Source organism: Nansenia antarctica (genome assembly GCF_963989245.1).
Source record: "Nansenia antarctica genome assembly, chromosome: 2".
NCBI lineage: Eukaryota > Metazoa > Chordata > Actinopteri > Argentiniformes > Microstomatidae > Nansenia > Nansenia antarctica.
This window is the reverse complement of record NC_137675.1, coordinates 16,063,381-16,083,078: the sequence shown is the minus strand read 5'-3', so window position 1 is coordinate 16,083,078 and position 19,698 is coordinate 16,063,381. Positions and strand designations below refer to the sequence as shown.

Genomic DNA, 19,698 nt, shown 5'->3' with positions numbered 1-19,698 from the left:
TTAATACAATACGGGGTACTGGAAGTTGAATACTTAAAGCAGAGAATGATGAATAGAGTTTTACGGTACACTATGTAACATCTGATTTGGGATCAATGCCAGTCGATACTAATCATAATTTTCACTAACCTTTTCTCAAGGCCATGTAACTACCATATCAGGACGGCGCTGTTTAATTTGGATTTCATTTTCAAATCTGTGTTTTTGGGGTGTCAAAGTTCAGGATTGAGCAGATTTTTCTACGTCTCACCTCAAACAGTAAACAACACCTGACCCCCTCATGCCCTCTGCATTAATGTCTCCCCCTACTCAAAAACGCACGCACGCACGCACACACACACACACACACACACACACACACACACACACAGACACACACACTCACAATCTCTCACAATGTCCCTATTCAGGCTCCATCGGCTCGGAGCTGACCACCAGCAACGTGAGCATGTTCGTCACCTCGGACGCCGGCAACACATGGAGACAGGTGAGCGGAACAGGAGGAGGAGGAGCCCGTAGGGGGGGGGGTTTGCCCCAATAATGATAATGATCATCTCAGGATGTTTTAATCCACCACATGCTTTATTCTAATCCACCACACACTTTATTTATTAAGACAGTAATCAAATGAGATCTCCAGAGTAATTTGATTCAGTCTCTCATTCGTGGCCCACGGGTCGGCTTACTCCTTATTTGATCCCACGTTTTGAATCGATGGTGCTGGTATCTAATTAAGCATGTAGATGACAAATAGTTAGACGAAAACATTGGCAAGGTCTGACTTTTCTGGGAGTGATCTGTTCTTTCTTTTAATATTATATTATCAGGACCAATTATCATCACAGATTCGAGCTAAAAGTCATCACAGGTGTGTGTGTAGTGTGTGTGTGTGTGTGTGTGTGTGTGTGTGTGTGTCCGTGTGTGTGTGTGTGTCCGTGTCCGTGTGGGCGTGTGTGTGTGGGCGTGTGGGCCATTTATCAGCATCAAGTCCACCGACCACAGTGGAACATTGAGATAATCAGCTATGGTAACCATCTGACCGAGTGCACTCTCTGCCTTCCAGATATTTGACGAAGAGTACAGCGTGCTCTACCTCGACCAGGGAGGAGCCCTCGTGGCGATAAGACACACTCCGCTGCCCATCCGACACCTATGGTGAATCATTATTACCCGAGTAGCCTTTTTTTTCGAGCTGTGATTCACTTCTTCGGAGTCAGGCTTAATTCACACGTTAGTTAAACAGCGCCGCCGCTGCGAGGGAAAATGAGTATTTCCAGGAACACAGGAAGTTATGATTGTAATTCAGACGCAGCCAACCGTGGAATATTCCCCTCTCCTTTGCCAAATAGTCATTCAATTCCACTTTTTTTTTTTTTTTTACTACTTCTTCTTCCTCTATTCCGTGTTCATAATATCCTCATGGAGTTGAATATTAATCTATGAAATATATTTTTTAAACAATTGTCTTGGTCGTTAGCTTGAAGACACGCGGTACTGTATAAGACTGTCATTGACTATCACTAAACCCATGTATAACACGGTGGAGGCCGGCGGAGGTAGAAATCGGAGGACGGCCTCATTGGAAGGCGTGGAACGGAACAAGGAATGCTATCAAACATCATTGAAAACAAACATATCATTCCTCCTTCCGTTCCATGGCTTACAATGAGCCCTCCCCTGATTTAATGTTGTGTCCCGGTTGTTCGCAGGTTGAGCTTTGATGAAGGAAGAGTGTGGAATAAGTACATGTTCACCTCTTCGCCTCTCTACGTGGACGGGGTACTAGGGGAGCCTGGGGAGGAGACCCTCATTATGACGTAAGTTCACTTGTTTTACCAGTTAGTTATATCAAGCATCTTGGTTGCTGTTTAAAACATTCAGAAAAGTTTCAGATGAATGAGAATATCAATGAGATATTCCCAGTGAGACTGCAATCAGTGTGTGTGTGTGTGTGTGTGTGTGTGTGTGTGTGTGTGTGTGTGTGTGTGTGTGTGTGTGCGTTTGCGTGCGTGTGTGTATGTGGGAGGTCTACCTAACATCAAAACTGACTGTCTGGGGATTGTGGTCAAAGCAGATCAATGATGAGAGGCGGCGACAACATAACTGTCCATTTGAAGAACATGAGGAAAATGATCAAAAATAAAGGGAGCAGGGCTTGCAGAAGTTATTACTGCATTATTTAACATTGATAGGCTATTGGGGGGGGGGAAATTATGTCTCAAGTTTTCCTTTTGAACTAGTTCACAGTTCGTCGCGTTAGCGCTGGGCTGCTACGCTACAAAAGGCTTCACCGCCCTTTAGCAAGATGATTCGTGACACCTGCCAGAGATGACAGACAGACAGCTGACTGCGGTGCAATGCCTCAACAGAGCAGCGATGGGCACAGCTGCTGCAGCTTCTGAGATTGAGAGAGAAGGAAAAGAGAGAGAGAGAGATGTTTAGAGAGAGAGGGAGTGAGGGAGAGGTAGAGAGAGAGAGAGAGAAGAAAAAATGAGAAGAAGAAAAAGTGAGGGTGAGAAAGAGAGAGGCGCAGTGAGGGGGGAAAGGTAGAGAAAAATGACTTTCTCCCTCTAGGCCCAATGTGATACACTCCTATGAACCAGATGAGACAGGACAGGACAAGACAGGACAGATGGGGGTTGGGTGGGGGTGGGGGGGGGGTAACACTGTTAAGAGAGTGTAGACAGCTTTAACAGAAAAAGTTGTTTTTCGGAGTAGATTGTGCCTCTCTCTCTCTCTTTCTCTTTCTCTTTCTCTCTCTGTGTAGACATCTCATTACTTCACATTAAATCATCTCCCACTATTTTCTTATCAATTTATAATAATTCTGCAGTGACAGTCAGGGACCAGTGCCTCGGCCGATTAATTGATGGATAGATTATGATTAATCTGTTGCTGTATGGATGGAGAGGGAGTTGCAACAACAACAAAAAAACCTTCCACCCAATTTACTTTGAAGCTGAATTTTTCTTTGGTATGAGACACGATAACCTTGAGTTAAATGAGTGTTAAATATGGAAGGAAAATGCAACAGTCATTCTATATCTCTCTTTGTCAAGTTAAGATTACAGCGATAAGAATTCCATTAGTTTCTAACAACAATGTACCAACAACGTACCAACAATGTACCAACCACTCTTAACAGTTAGTAGTCTGACATGGTCGCCACTCAAGATTACAGCATCCGAATTTGGTCTGGATTTTGAAAATATTATTTTCCGTCATTTCTGAATGCTGACCTGCTTTATGAATCCGTCTGTGTTTTGCAGCGAATCCATCAGTGTTTTGTCAGTGACTACTCTGAGCGCAGTGCTTTAGAACTGTAACCACTGTCCAAGGCCAAGCTGTAGAATGTGTATCCGGTAGAGACTCGGTGGAGGTAGAAGTCGATTAGGATATACTTGGATCTTATCATATCACCTCACTGGTTTAATTGTGAGTGCATCTTGTGTACCCTGTATCAACAGCGACACTGACACTCTCATTGTGTCATTTGCAGGATATTTGGCCATGTCAGTCACCGGTCAGAATGGCAGCTGGTGAAAATTGACTTCAGGTCCATCTTTAACAGGAGGTGTACGGAGGGAGACTACCAGACATGGCACCTTCACAATCAGGTAACACTCTTCCTAACTCCACCGTCTGTCAAAGGAGCACACCAATTGCTCTGTGTTGTGACCTACCCAGCTGGTCATATGTAGCCTAGTTCTTCTCATAATAGGGGGGTTAATTTCTCTCTCTGTTTCTGCCTTTGTCTCGTGCTCTGTCTCTATTTATCTCTCTGTCTCTCTCTCTCTCTCTCTCTCTCTCTCTCTCTCTCTCTCTCTCTGTTTGCCTGTCTGTCTCTCTCTCTATCTCACTCGCTCTCTCTCTCTCTCTCTTGTCATCGACTGTATTCCTAAGTGGTATCAAAATCCTTGAGGTGAGGATGAAAGTTTGGACTTAATAAGGCTTATTAAAAGATGTCAAAAACTTTTTGGGAAAATGAAATTGGATACTTAATCAAGTTAAAACTTGTGTGCTGAGGCCTTTCCCCGGCGAGCCTCCATCTTGTATAATTCCGTTGATAGAAAGATCTGGCTAGAGCAGAATGAAATGCAAGGTTGGTTTGGCAGCATCAGCATTAAGCTCTGCTCTTCCTCTCTGCTCGTGAGTCGAGCTGTGGAGAGTGGAGAGGGAGCTTCCGGCACATTCTAAAGGCACCAGGAGCACTTACTCATATTCCCTCTTAATTCCTGCAGACGTATGCTTGACTTAAACTCAACTTTGCCAGGCCCCAATGCCAAACATAAGGATAAGAGTTGTTGTTAGGGTTGTTATTTTGGACCGAGTAAGCTTCCATTAATTGGCCCAGGCGCCCATGTGCTTTGGCTAAGGCTAATGATGAAAGAAAAAACATTGAACAAAAGCACAGTTGAAGTGGACAACAGTCGCAGCCAATTAAACAAACATCTCTGTGTGTGTGTGTGTGTGTGTGTGTGTGTGTGTGTGTGTCATGTATCATTTTGCTACAATTTTGAGGACAGGGAATACTTGTACCCACTGACTTCACCACAATACAGTAAACGGGGCTGCTGTAGATTTGAACACCTCACTACTGACACCTATTGCCCAAATAAAGAAAGTTCCCCAGAATGACTCACAACATATTTTTATTTTACCCTGCAAGTTGGCTAAGAACCTATTCTCATTTGCAGCAACCGCCTGGGGGAATAGTTCAATTCAAAGCAGGGTGTGTTTAGGTGGCCAAGTACCAGATTGGGAATTTAGCCAGGACACCAACATTAACATAGCCGCTCTTGCGATAAGCACCATGGGATCTTTAATGACTCACTACATCGATTTAACATCTCATCCAAAGGACGGTAAACCTCCGCAAGGTAGTCCCTCATTTACTGCCCTGGGGCATTGGCATCCCTTACACTTAAAACACATATGCAGCGTAACCTCAGCGGCGAGTGTGCGTGGCGTCACTTTTGCTGGACTTTCTGTCGCGTCTATCCCTACTGGAAGAGTTTCTCTTGCGACTCGACTGCGAAGCTGCTACAGACAGCCCTATCTTTGTACATTGAGTTTGCCTTTGGATAATGGCCGTCAATAATATCATGTTTAATTTCACTTCATTATAAATAGATTTAGTTTAGACAGAGAAGCGTGTGCTCAATTGTAAAACAATCAAATTAAAAGTAAAATGAAATACTATAGCAATCCTCCGTCACTTGGGCTAGCTCAGTTTAAAAAGCCGTTTCCATAGGGGATATCGGGTTTTCTGTTCTACAGGTTTTTAGAGGTCGGCTTATCGAGAACTATCTAGTTTACATTAGATCGGGGGACATTTACATATAGGCGCAAGTTCAGTCTGTGGTGAATCAGAAGTGCTGTGCGTTCGTCTTTCCACAATATGTTGTTTCAACTTCGAGATTTTACAAATGGGTAAGTAGGCTCCTCTGTTATTTGTTTCATTGTAAAACTCCATGTTGATCATGAAGAAAATAGATTGTCTAGGACAACGTATTATCTGTTTATTTTTTTATGGAGGCTAACGTAACTTTAAATAGTTTAGATTAGGCCACTTGTCTAAACGCATTTCCTAAATAATAGTAACTTGGTTAAATAATTTATTGTGTTTATTTTCGTTGTTTTTTAGAGCGAGTTGTAGACAGGAAAGCGATAGCACTTTACTCCAAATCCAACCAGGTGTGTGTGTGTGTGTGTGTGTGTGTGTGTGTGTGTGTGTGTGTGTGTGTGTGTGTGTGTGTGTGTGTGTGTGTGTGTGTGTGTGTGTGTGTGTGTGTGTGTGTGTGTGTGTGTGTGTGTGTGTGTGTGTGTGTGTGTGTGTGTGTGTGTGTGCGCGCGTGTGTGCGAGACAGAGAGAGAGATTTCCATGTTGACGTGTAGATGCTCTTCTCCATTGACTGCAGAGCAGAACGGGGTGAAAAACAACCCTCCATTGAGAGCAGGATGAGAGATATCATCCGAAAAATACTGTCCTTCACCTGATGTTCTTTTAACTTACTGAAACAGATAGACTCACACGGAAGTGTTACAAAATAGACATATTTACAGATGTCGACATAGAAACTGTAGTTTATGTTGCGGAGAAAGTAGGCGAGCCTCCGACTCTCTAGCGAGCGAGCCGCGGCAGCCAGCGGGATGTATGGCTGCTCTAAGCCGTTAACGTGGGCTCTGAAATGAAACTCACACGCTCCGCTGAGGTTCACGCTGGATGTGTGTTTTGGCTATTAGACCAGAGGGAGTAGTGGCCCCTACTGAACCTCCAACAAGACTTCTGGCAGCCTGTTTTGGTCCCCCATCCAAGTATCAACCCAGGCATCGCCTGCTTAGCTGCCCAGACAAGCCAGTTTACGGATGCAGCGTGGTGTGGCTGATGGCTGCATGGCTAATGGCAGATGGCAAAAATATGTGTCCACTGTGTATTTTCTGTTATTGCAACACTGCTTTAACATTCTAAACACATTCCGCCCATTGATTGCATGGAGACAGATGAGCTTGTGAGAATATTGCATTTGGATCATTTGTATTCATTTTTATTTATCCGGCACAGTCATATGTACTGTACCAGAACGGGGGGGAAAAAAGAAAACATTTCCATTTTTTCGGAGAGATTTGAAGTGGCAAGGACGGCGCTGTGATACATGAAACAGAAGTGGAGCAGGAGCAGGAACTCGAACTAAGCCATAAGTAAAGGAGACCAATGTTGCTTCTGGTTGGTCACGGTTCATCGCACTGTGTCAATTATTTATGGCGAATGGTGTAGAAAAACAGGTTTTTGTTACATTTTAAATGTTTTGCTTTTTTTTTTACATTCCTAAATCCCACAGGGCGAGCCGTGCATCATGGGAGTGAAAAGAATCTACCGGAAGCTGAAGGCCACAGCCAGGTGCGTTATGGGTAAGACGTACTCGGTCACCATGACATCGGCTCCCTGTGACTGCACTGAAGCTGACTTTGAGTGGTGAGTACCAAATAAGAACACACTTTAACCAGTATCAACAGTATCCAAATGTCCCCCACAGCATCTCCAAGAGAAAGTCTTGCACTATGAGGTCAACTTACTCCTATTCCTTACTGCAGTAGTAGTAGTAGTAGTAGTAGTAGTAGTAGTAGTAGTAGTAGTAGTAGTAGTAGTAGTAGTAGTAGTAGTAGTAGTAGATAACCTCATATCACCAGATAAGTCCACAAGTTACAATCGAGAACACAAACACATAAGAGATGCAGGATCACCATCATCATGGTGTGGCTTCTGCAGATTAGAATTGCAGAGGAGCTTTGCTGGATTCTCTTGGAGCCTAGCCCTGCTAAATGGAAACCAGTCAACTGCAGAACTCCAAGCTGTGCATGTCGAGGAATGAAGGGAAAAAAAACACACTGAGAGCTGCCAGATTCAATTCTGGATAGGGGGAGTACAAAGAAAGAAAGTACAAAGTGTGTGTGGGGGAGCCTGTGTGTGCATGTGTGTGTGTGTGTGTGTGTGTGTGTGTGTGTGTGTGTGTGTGTGTGTGTGTGTGTGTGTCAGTGCGTGTGCGTGTGCGTGTATGGTGTGCGTGTGTGCTTTAAAGTCTGTTTATCCTTGAATATCTGCAGTTGCTATCCCCTTGAACGACACAACACTACAAGCAAACTTCATCGCTGCTTTTGGTAGCTTTTGCCAGTCGACTCCACAGCCCATTTCTTTGAATTATCAGTATTATTAATGTTTGCTTGTGTTAATTCCCAAATCTGCAGGCCCCTTGAGTGAGGGGGTGTTCGCAACCAGCTTTGGAGAGGCGATAAATCATCAGACTTAATAGCTTTCATTAACAATCACAACACTTTTGCATCGCTGTGCGTGTAGCTCTAATTGGGGCAATTTGTTCCCATCATTTTGGGGATACACAGGCACATTGCTTTTTAATTGTAGGACAAACAACTTGGGCTGGGCTCAAAAAAAGAAAAAAAAAGAAGAAGAAAATGGAGACTGTTGTGACAGTTTCTTTTAAGAATCTAACCCAATAAAAACTAAAACATAAGGTCAAAGTATTTCACTCAATTGCTTTTACTGAATGCTGGTAAGGTGCGACAATGTCAGAGGCCAAACTGTTCTTAACCACTCATACAGTAGGCTATTTAGCAGGCACATTGTGTGACTGTAACTATAAGTATATTCGTGACACGGTCTGGTGAAAAAGGTCTGCATGTTGGCAATTCTCGCGGAAATGACCTAAAAGCTTATTTTCTCTTTGTCTCTACTTTTCTTCAGTTTTTTTTGGGGGGGGGTTTGCAAAATAATTGTAAGTGTTGAAGTGCCCACTCGATATAACAAACAACAGTTTTAGGATCACTAAATACTTAGGCCTATAATTTGTGAATTGGATTCACTGTATCGTCTGCCGTAGGCTACTGGGTAAGTGATACATGGCTTGGAAACAAACTTACGTTTTAGGACGTGTTCAAAATCAGGGACTGTGTGATCATCTAATTATGTGTAGTTTTGTGCGTTTAGCATGTTGATGTTCATATGCGATGTTCATTTTTAGCTACTAGCTACTAGCAGCTGTTTTTTGCGTGGATCTTTTGATCCAGAGCGAGTTTTTCCGGTATTTGGTTTCAGGTGTACCAACATTCAACCTATTTTCAGATTTCAATGTATGACACATAATTTGAAAGCTTACAATCTGCACTTTCATAATCTGAAAAACTGAAAAATGACCTACTTGAGGACACCAGACCCTGTCACATTTTACTGATAGTTGGTATGGTCCAAAACATTGCAGCGACTATGGCTACGAGAGGAGAAGTGATGGGAAGTGCACCCCCGCCTTTTGGTTCCTCCCGTCATCCATGTCGAGGAGTTGCACCACAGGGACAACATTCTTAAACAGCACCGGGTAAGACCCTCTCAAACAGCTTCTACTGTTCTTTCCTTCACTACAGATAGCTTTCCCACTAATCTTGCATTCAAGTACTCCTCGAAATAAATGAAAACCATTGGAAATGTCAGACTCTGCTACTTGTGTACCTCATAACATCTCTGAGTTGCCAACTTGCTAGATCATCTACAATACATCCTGTTCTACGATGAGACTCGTCGTCTAGTCTAAGCCCTCTGTTCCCATACAGTGTACTCCACTATCAGTATGTTGATCACCACCGGTATGGTTGTTTGTGTGGTTGAGGCTTATCGCTGACCCCCAGTAACAGAAAGGGCTGTGACCTGCATACAGTTTTATACGCCTTTAGACACAATAGAAATTGTATCTGAATATCTGTCCTACCTCCACAGCTAGAATACATCTTCTTACTCACTCACCAGGGGGAGGCTAGTGGACGTAGAAATCCGAGGACGGCCTCATTGTAATGCACGCCTACACGTGGCAATGTCCTCCGATTTCTACCTCCACCAGTCTCCCCTGCTCCTCTCTATCTTGCTACACTCCACTGCGCAGGCTCTTAAGAGTTTGTTTGTTGGTCTGTTTGTTTGTCTGTCTGTGGCTCTTCTCCAGCTATAGGAAGGTGGTGTCTAATAATTGCACGGCGGGAGTGATAGCGGAGTACACGGCCAAGAGGCAGCACTGTCCGACCCAGGCGCCCAAAGGCCTGCACCTGGTCACCAGCGAGGGGACGATGTCGGCCATCATGGGCACCAATGTCACCTTCCTGGTCTTTTTGGAGGAGGTACTGTCATGTTGGTTTGTTTTTTTTGTTGCTATCCCCCTCATGGGAAATACTGCGGTTTCCTTGACAAGGTTAATATCTCTCCCTGTCGTTCTCGCTTTCTCTCTCTCCCTTTCTTTTTGAGTTGTTCTATCTCGTTCTCTTTCTCTCCCTTTCTGTTTCTCTCTCTTTCCCTTTCTGTTTTTCTCCCTCTCTGTTTCTCTCTCTCTCTCTCTCTTTCTCTCTCTGTCTCTCGCTCTCTCTCTCAACTCAATGTAATCCTCTCCTGCGTAGGGGGACGGAGCCAGGACGAGCATCATGGTGGACTTCGGCGACGGCCACGCTCTGACCTACTCCAACGTAAGCTCCATCGAAGACGGCGTGAAACACGTCTACAAGGCTGTGGGGATCTACCGCGTGACGGCCACCGGGGAGAACAGCCTGGGCGCCGAGAGCGTGGTGCTCTACCTGCACGTGACATGTCAGTACCTCTCTCTCGATCTTTCTCTGTCTGTCTTTCTCTCTTTCTCTCTCTCTCCCTCTCTGTCACTGTGGTTGACTGCACAGCCCGGAGCATGTACTGTAGTCGTGCGTATGTGTGGTCTATAACTTACTGTAGATTGAGGAGCACACCAGGGGAGGCTGGTGGAAGATGGGCCTATTGTAAATGCATGGAACGGAACGAGAGATGGCGTTTGATAACTGATGTTTCATACTGTGTTTGATACCTTTTCCTCATTCAGTTCCATGCATTACAATGAGCCCCATTTCTACCTCCACCAGCCTCCCCTGGTGTGCTCCTCAACCTATGCAGTCTTGTGACTATACAAGCAATGCAGTTCTATGCAGACTTCATCATAAAGCCCCTGGATTTGAGTTGGACTTTAAGCGAGGTCGTTCTAACAATAACAATATATTGCTGTACTGTATTTACTTGCTACATACACAGTTCAGCTTGGGTTTCTTCTTGCAGATGAGACATGAGATTGCTTATCTGCTTACAACATGAATGTACACTTAAGGTCCTCCACCTCCACCTCACACAGTTAAGATGGAATAAAAACGCTATTACAATTCCAGTCCAGTCAAGCGTGTAAGTCAATCACTGCCTCGTCCCCCCCAGTGTGTGGGGAGGGAGGGGTAGGGGGGGTGACCACCCCACGGGTGACAGATGTAGCAGAGCTCACTTATTGATCAGGGAGAATCGCCGAGCCCCTCCAATCTGTCAATCTGATGTGCCAAATGGGGGTCCGGAGTGGCGCAGAAGTGCCAGGGAATGAAAAATACAGTAAAGCGCAGATGGCGACTTATGGGGGTGGGGGGGGGGGGGGGGGAGAGAGAGAGAGAGAGAGAGAGACGGGGGGGGGAGGATGGAACCGCCGTGTCTCTCAGTGGAGAATTGGAAGGTGGGAGACGCACACGAAACTTTTTTTCTGTCCTCTCTTTCCCGTCGGTGATGTGCTGTGATGTATGGGTGTGCTTTTGAGTAGGTCAGCTGGAGTATATCCATCTCTCGGCTCCCTTTGTGGCGGTGAAGAGGAAGGAGATCAACCTCACCGCTGTGCTGTGGCCCAGCCAAGTGGGAACCGTCACCTACATCTGGTGGTTCGGAAATAATACAGAGGTACAGTACAGTGTGTGCGTGTGTGTGTGTGTGTGTGTGTGTGTGTGTGTGTGTGTGTGTGTGTGTGTGTGTGTGTGTGTGTGCTGAAATGTTGAAATCTAGACTCTCTCTCTCTCTCTCTCTGCATAGTGTATTCGTATCGTGCTTTCTCTGAGGCCGTTCATCATTCCCAACGACTTATTAAACGACAACATTGTCTGTCTTTTGGAGCCAGCCAGACTTTGTCTGGTTGGGAAAAAGGAGTCGTCCCTCCCTACCGGTGCATCTGCTAGCTATTCCAGGCAGTGTGTGACATAATGACTCCACATTAGCATCCCGTAGCCATTTGAAGAACAAAGGGAGATGTGAATAACGACAGCCAGAGCTGCCGGTGTCACATATAGAAGTCCCGATGGACTGTTATGTGCAGCACAGCTGCGATCATGGCAAGTGTGTGTGTGTGTGTGTGTGTGTGTGTGTGTGTGTGTGTGTATAGGTGTGTGTGTGTAGAGGTGTGTGTGTGTGTGTGTGTGTGTATAGGTGTGTGTGTGTGTAGAGGTGTGTGTGTGTGTGTGTGTGTGTGTGTGTGTGTGTGCGCATGCATGTGTCTTCCTGCCTGCCTGCCTGACACCTCTGTAGTGTAAATAACGGCTGTGTGAGATGTTAACCAGGTTGATAAGGGTCTCCCATGGGAACTCCCTCCCTCCCTCTCTCTCTCTCTCTCGTTCCCTCTCTCCCGTTTGAATACACAGCCAGTAATCAGCTTGGAGGGAAGCGTGGCGTGCACGTTCTCCAGGGAAGGCATCAACACTGTCACTGTGCAGGTGGCGGCGGGGAATAACATCCTGCAGGACAGGAAAGCCATCGCGGTCCACGGTGAGCCGCGAGCACCACCGCTCCAATGCGTGTGTGTGTTTTGTTACACAACTCTGTAAACAAACTGTTCAGACTCGCCTTTGTACAGCATGGCATGGGTCCTGAGGAACGCTATTCCCCATAGCTGCCTGAGCTCTTACACCATTTTTCTTTCTTTTTTCTTTTTTTTATACGATTTAATCGTATTTTTTAAAAATGTTGTTCTGTTTTTTTGTTGTTTTTTTGTTTTTGTTGTTCTGCTTCTCTTTGTTTTCTGTACAGTGTCCTTGAGTTTGAGAAAGGCGCTTTTAAATCAAATGTATTATTATTATTATTATTATTTAGCAATGTCATGGTTTTGCTACCATTATTGGATTCAGCAGTTTACTGTCTTTGTGAGGGCTTTGTATATTTCACTGTATAGATACACAATGACTTGGAGGTAACGGTTGTCAGACAAAACACCGGTCACTCAGTTATGGTACATTTTCCTTTTTTTTTTTTTTTGTATTTGAGGACGGAAATAGGAAAGCATGCTGCTAGGTCGATCACTATTGACTGCATCATCGTACGGTGGTTCAGGCGGCTTAAACGTGTCTTCTGTTGTTTGCTTCTGCAGAGTTTTTCAGATCTCATCTTCTCTCCTTCTCAACTAATTTGGACGACCACAACCCTGACGTCCCAGAGTGGAGACTGGACATTAGCCGAGTCATCAAGAAATCCATGGTCCAGGTGGGTACTGCAGTATGTAGAGTATCAACTGAGGAGGCCAGCCAGTCTGTGTGTGTGTGTGTAAATGGAGTTGCTGTAGATTTGAACACCTCACTACTGACATCTATCGCCCATTGTGTGTATGTGTGTGTGTGTGTGTGTGTGTGTGTGTGTGTGTGTGTGTGTGTGTGTGTGTGTGTGTGTGTGTGTGTGTGTTCGTGCGTCTGCGTGGGTCATGGCCAAGTGAGTGCAAACCATTCACACTGTAACAGACTATTTACCCTGACTGACAGCAGTGGTTTTGACCTCTCAAAGCTGCCGTGTGAGTCATTCCCAGTTGACCCCAGGTCTCCTTTGGAGATGAATCCACATCCTATGACGATCCCTGACAAGGGACGGAAACGCAACTTCCAGAACATTCTGATTGCTGTTCCACCGGCTTGTCTTGTCACATCGAGCTTAGCAATCGCTGATGTGAAGTTCAGGGTCATATTCGCAGGCAACAAGGCCGGACATGTGCAAACGCACAGGAGAATAAATCTCACCGAATGTCTGATGCTCATGTGGTTGAACTGAACTGAAGGGAAGATCACTGTACCGACTGTCATCCACCAGTAGTGGGACGTACTGCGTGTCAAATCCAGACAGTTAGGGTACATGATGTGGCACCCGCAACAGAATAGAGAGTCTCCTTGTATGTCCTTCATACTGGAATCACTAAACACTCATAGTATATATTGAATCGTAATTGTAAAGGGCCTGAATGGTGCTGTATGATCATGAGATCAGCTGCAATTCTCAAGTGATTTCATAATAATATACAATTACATCACGCCACCTGCAGTCAGATGGGACGCAGCCACTTATACCTACAGTCCTCGTTTATACTTGTTTTGCTATTCCACGAAAAGTCCCTCTGACGCTTGTAACGAAATGAAAGGGCATCCAATCGCTTCGTGACGAACGTGTAGCATTACGGTTAATCCTCCTCTCCCTTTCCTTCTGTAGGCCACAGGGGTCAGCGACGAGCAGCTTCTCGTCACGGTCCTCCCCGGGTTGCCGACGGCAGCGGAGTTCTTCCTCCTGCCCGACAAAGAGCTGACGGAGGGGAAGCCGGAGAAGAGCTTGGCCCATCTGGATCAGGTGACCAGGCAGCATCTGTCTCTCCATGATCCCCTTACACGAAATAAATACAAACAGAAACCTTTAAATGTCTTTTATTTTTTTGCTGGCCGACCAGCTAGACATTTGTAACAGCAGATGGTGAAACCAGGAAGTCAGCAACCGACGGACCGTTCAGACTTTTATTCGGAAACATTTTAATAAATCAACGACACACTCGCTAGTCAAGCCAAAATATTGCAACGGATTCGGTGAGTAATCCCCACTACTACCTAGTTAGTATAAAGTAGTGGGGAGTACTCACCGAAGCTTTGACTTGACTAGCAAGTGTGTCAACGTTGAAATGTATTTACATTTTTCGGAAATAAAAGTCTGAACATTTTGATTGATTGGCGACTTGTTCCCGGTTTCACTAGCTGCTGTCACATTGTGATCTATCGCATTTTGGTCAACACACCTGTTCTGAGCACAGTGGTCACAAGAACCTTTAATAGCATCATAATTCAATATATATATTATTTCTGCTGTTGCCTAAATCAGAGAGGGATAATGACTTCCTCTCATTAACATTGTAAACAAATAAACTAAGTACTACATTTCATTCTTACTGTACAGGCCAGATGTTTTGACTGGGAGGACATTTTGGATAGTTGTGGCAGCTGGTTTTTTTCAGGCACCAGTAAGACATCTGTGTGTTCTTATTGTGTGACATCTGTGTAGTCTTCACTGAACTGAATTTGGTATCTGTTCTATAGAAATCTACCCTATTCTAACAGTTTATTCTATCAGTAATGAACATAGAGGTTCAGGCTATGCGGCCTCCTACATTCTATCAGAGCATGTGCTGTTATTTGGACACACATTGTCTCAAGGCACAGTTCCTCTTTCATCCACTAGATGTCAGTGTTGGTCTATCGAGGCTTATCCACACAGACACACAAGGTCTAATTGCGACGGAACACGCTGGAGGAATTTCAACTAGGTTCCTCGATAAGTATGACAAGCTTTCACAAGTCATCGTGGGGGACGGCTTTAGCTCCCATTAAGTCGTCTATGCGGGGGCGGGAGTCGCAGTTTGAAAAGGGCATAAAAAGCAGACAAAGAGAGAGTCACAGCTGATCAGCCTACTTAATCACACCAGTATCAGGATGAACTGAATTAGCCCTAAGCCTCCTACAATAGATAATGAAATAAAAAAAAGATCTGCTCTTCATGGGAAGTAGAAGACTCTGGCATGTCTGAAAAAGAAGCAAGAGGGATTCAATTTGATCTCCTGCCCCCCCCCCCCCTCCCTCTCTCTCTCCCACACACCTGCCTGATTGCTTGGCAAAGACCCCCCACCTAACATCCATCCATCCATCTATTCATCCATACACACCGACGATAAATCTTCATTCAAGGTTGCTTGAAAGTGTAATGTGTGGGACGCTTATTAGAATGTATAACAGATTTACTGACCCCAACACAAAAAGAAGAAAAAGTAATTATTCACATCATAGTCTAATTTTAATCTGGGTAAGAAATTGATTAACCAAAAAAAAGGGGGAGAATGAAGGGCTGGAGAAATTACTCATATAACAATTAATTTGGTAAATGAGGCAGATAAAATTAATGAAGCCTGGCGAAGGAATAAAATGGATTCCAGAATAGAAAGGGAATTGTTTGGCTGGGGTTGGTCATACAGTATGTCCTGCATTCACATACCTGTTTTATGCCTTCACCTAGATATGTAGTGAATAGAATAGAATAGAACATATTATAACATTATGACATCACTAAAGAGAAGCCATGTATCTATGAAAATATTAGATGGCTGTAATCTTTTCCTTTTAAAGTTTACCTCCAGGTCAGGGTGATATTATGGCTGATTTATGTAAAAAATGTTCATGTTCCGGAGCCAGAAGGTTACCCCCCACTCCCCCCCACCCCCGAGTTCAAGCAAGGTTTCACCACATCTATTATGCATTAAAGAAGAAAGATTCGTCCATCGATATTTCACTTTAAGTGGGACTCTGGGTGGTAGCAGTGCTGAATTAACTATAGCACCAATGTGCCATTCCGTGTGATAATCAGGGGCATGTGGGGACGGGTAGGTAGGTGTGCCTTCGTTTGATGTTTTTTTATTAGTTATTAGAAAAGTTAGTATCATCCCGGCAAAGATTTTATTTCGCATCCTCAATGGAAAAACTCAGTCGAAACGTTGCATAAATTGTTAAATGATGACATAATGATGAAACGTGATCGTAATATATATGATAGCAACATTTTTGCATTTTAATGGTTATTGAGGTCTTATTACTCAGTATGTCAATACTAATGTTTCTCGTTTCTACTCCCTCCAGCTCTCGGAAACCTTGCTTGGAGCCTTGAATCAAAACCATGTGCAATTCACCCTCAGGCCTGGGGTCCAAGTCACGGTGTATGCCGCACATTTATCAGCAGGTATGCCGCCACACGTTTTGAATGCAAATGCCTTTACATGTTTTGTTTGAGTTTGCTAGGTTTATGAAGGATAATTGGGACGTAACGTGTAGACAAACGGATAGAGAGCTGTTAGAGAGACTTAGACAGCCAGGAGGTCTTTAACTGCTGCCCAGTCGACTAACAACCCCAATCCTTTGTCTGATTGGCTCCCCTCATGTAGCTACACAGAGACATTCAGAGAGTGAGCATCGTTACAAGTATGTGTGCCTCTTCCTTTTGGGGATGCTGCTACTGTCCTAAGGGCTAATAAGATAAAGAGTAAGAGAAGTCAATACTACCTGTATTAACAAACTTTTCAAATGACATTTTTTATGAATGAAGAAGGCGTCAATTTCTAGTTCACTTTTATAAGTGCATGGGTTTGTAAACTTTAAAATTGTTTTCAGATTCAATGTATCGTTTGTGACTCTTGTCTCCCACCTCTACAGCGCCCCTAGTGGACACCAGTGAGAACCACAGTGGCTCGGCCATGCTAATGCTGCTGTCGGTAGTGGTTGTGGGGTTAGCTGTATTTGTTGTCTACAAATTCAAAAGGTAAACTGCTCATGATATTGTGCTGCCACTGTTATGACCTCTATAACCCTAGCTGATAGCGTATGTTCCCAAAACACTGACAAAACGCTACGTAGCGTTTAACCAAGTCGGGGAGTTCCTGACAGTTTTGACAACATTTTGAGCGGCTAAGCTACAGAGGGACTTGAGCCTTGTCCATCAAACGTCAGCATGGAAAACCTCTCCTTGTCAAGGGAGAACTGGCCTTTCTCACAGTTCTAAGTGGACATTTAGACTAAAAGTTATTTTGTCTGGGTATTCTCTACAAATGAAATGTCAGTCAGCCTCCAGGCATTATCAATATTTAGCCCTTTGAGCATCACTAGTTGACCTTTCTGAAATGTTCAAATATTTCTCTGCACCAAGGCGCAGCTCTGCCAGAAAAGGGCAGAAGGGGTCAATGAGACAAGATCTATACAGAAGGAGAGAAGGAGAGAGATAGAGGGGGGGGGGTTGACAAAAGGAAGTTGTTATTGCCTCGCAAATACATACAATATGGATTTGCATACAAATATGGCTATATAAGTATATCTGCTGAAAGAAAATAGAAACAAAGCAATTAAATAAACCCTGAATATCTTATGGACTCGGATGGTAACGAGGCGCATTGGAATGCTATGGCCCGAGGCAACATTCCTCCTCTTGTTTTATTAGCCAGGGCGATCCTCTTTATCCCCATATCTCATTGTAAATCTTTCCTCAAGGAAGATCCCAGGCCTCAACGTCTATGCGCAGATGCAGAACGAAAAAGAACAAGAAATGATCAGTCCAGTTAGTCCGACGGAGAGCACGCCCGATTCACAACGGGACCTGGTGACTTCTTTAGAGCTTCTGGACACAGAAAGGAACACACGGCCCATCGGTGACTACATACTCCTTTTTTTTTCCCTTTTACTTACACTCTCATTTCATTTTATCACTTTTTGGTGTCATTTCATTTCATTCCATTGCTTTCCATGTATAGTCCCTATCGTCACCTGTCAACGGGATGTGGTGGAGCTGCTGGACACTACCAAGCTCAATACAAGACCCACGGGTGACTATGACCCTTATTTTAAAAGAGTTTTCCTTTAATAGGAGTTTTTCCTCTACTTCAGTTTCATTTCATTGCATTGCTAGTCATGTCATTGCATTTCATTTCATGCCATCGGTTTCACATATGGTACCCATTAAGCTAACCTTTTGTGTTATTAAACTCTTCCGCAGAAGTTTGATTATAGCCATAAATTGACAGGCCCATTCCGCTCAAGGTGTCAGTCAGCGAGGGGCTCAATAATTATATGAAACGTGACTCCATGTACAGTAATTAATCTAGATTGATGGAATGTGTTCTGACAGTTGATTCTCTTCCCCTGTCTCTGTCCCACCCTTTCTCTTCAAGGATGTATTAAACCTCATGCACATGTCAAATTCTCGACAGAACTCCCCACATACATCAACGTTTAAAACTGGACTCGGAACAGCGATTCAGTTGTGTCATGGACTTTTTACCATTCGGGACACAATGGTTTTGAGCTTTATACCTGTGCATGTTGGACTTTGCTGACACTAACTGTGCTCTGTGGAAACCAGAAGACGCTGTGTACAGGTTTTTTTTTTTACGTACTTGTCTAATAAAAATAATTTTGGATTACATTTATTTATACAAGTCAAGAACATACTAGAAGGAAAAGCCAGCATGAACTAAAGAAAAAAAAAAAAAGACATAAAAACACATTTTGGGTTTCGCTTAAGTGTCCTACTGTACATCAATTCTACTGTGTTGCTACCAGCAATAGTATACTATTTATTCTTGAGATTATACCTTTGAGTATATCATCAAAATAAAAGTCACATTTATTTAGTAAATCATGAATGTCTGTGAGATATTTGTGTATTTTAATAACAAACTGCAAACTAAACCGAAGTACTCTTATCAATTATTCAATCATTTTGCTTCAGTTCATTGTCTCATGGGTCTCTAATTATGGCACAATACATTTTCTAAGGAGATGTTTTTTTGTTTGCTTATGATGTAATAATTCAATGACAAAAACAGGGTTTGGTTGTCTCAATTTCTTTGGCAGTTTTGTTGAGCTTTGCTGTGAATCTAATGCTACAAGCTATATTTAACGATAAACACCAGTTTGTATGATGTTTTTGTTTTGTTTTTTTTCAAATGTACAATAGGTGAGAGACATGGTGCTACTGTACTGTGGTCCATAACTACGAGAGATAACCACATCTAGATTCAATCAATATTCTTATAACCGTGCTTTTTCTTACACCTAATTTGACTATCGCAGTCTTAACAATTTGGCTCACATACACCAGTCAATATCCTTTCAACCTAACCTCTGATAGAGAGTATGTAGAGACCCAACGTTTTGGTTTCAAACTTAAATGAAATACAGCTGCTTTATATGAGGAATCAAAATCGAGAAGCTCAGAGCGGAATGGGAACAGTGTTTTTCAGGACATGCAGCACCAGGGTATCCTATTGGACAGAATACGAGGCCTAGACGAATACTTAACGCAGCCAGTGAAGCTCAAGGCAGGCTAAGGTTGGTGACACATTTAGGCTAATGTCTCGGGCCTATCTCTGTACTCTAGCTAGCTTATTATCCCCGGTTTGAAGAACCAAAAGAAGTAGAGCGCGTACGGGAGAGATACATGCATGGTTACCTTGTTCCAAGGAGCAGGGTAGACACATGTGAAATTTGACAGATATGAATGTT

General features: G+C 43.8%; 1 protein-coding gene across 1 annotated transcript in view; it reads left to right on the top strand.

The window, feature by feature from the left end:
- sorcs1 (sortilin-related VPS10 domain containing receptor 1) overlaps window positions 1-18,427 on the top strand; it is a gene marked incomplete at both ends in the record, with an annotated part of 119,278 nt that extends 100,851 nt beyond the window's left edge. Inside the window, 16 exons of the mRNA XM_080522521.1 lie at window positions 411-487; window positions 1,064-1,155; window positions 1,710-1,817; window positions 3,500-3,617; window positions 6,843-6,976; window positions 8,775-8,888; window positions 9,504-9,675; window positions 9,949-10,135; window positions 11,145-11,278; window positions 12,010-12,133; window positions 12,732-12,844; window positions 13,832-13,966; window positions 16,288-16,387; window positions 16,858-16,963; window positions 17,686-17,843; window positions 18,363-18,427. Of these exons, the coding sequence (XP_080378647.1) occupies window positions 411-487; window positions 1,064-1,155; window positions 1,710-1,817; window positions 3,500-3,617; window positions 6,843-6,976; window positions 8,775-8,888; window positions 9,504-9,675; window positions 9,949-10,135; window positions 11,145-11,278; window positions 12,010-12,133; window positions 12,732-12,844; window positions 13,832-13,966; window positions 16,288-16,387; window positions 16,858-16,963; window positions 17,686-17,843; window positions 18,363-18,427 (1,937 nt within the window). The remainder of the gene's footprint in view (window positions 1-410; window positions 488-1,063; window positions 1,156-1,709; window positions 1,818-3,499; window positions 3,618-6,842; window positions 6,977-8,774; window positions 8,889-9,503; window positions 9,676-9,948; window positions 10,136-11,144; window positions 11,279-12,009; window positions 12,134-12,731; window positions 12,845-13,831; window positions 13,967-16,287; window positions 16,388-16,857; window positions 16,964-17,685; window positions 17,844-18,362) is intronic.
- Between the last annotated feature and the right edge of the window lie 1,271 nt (window positions 18,428-19,698).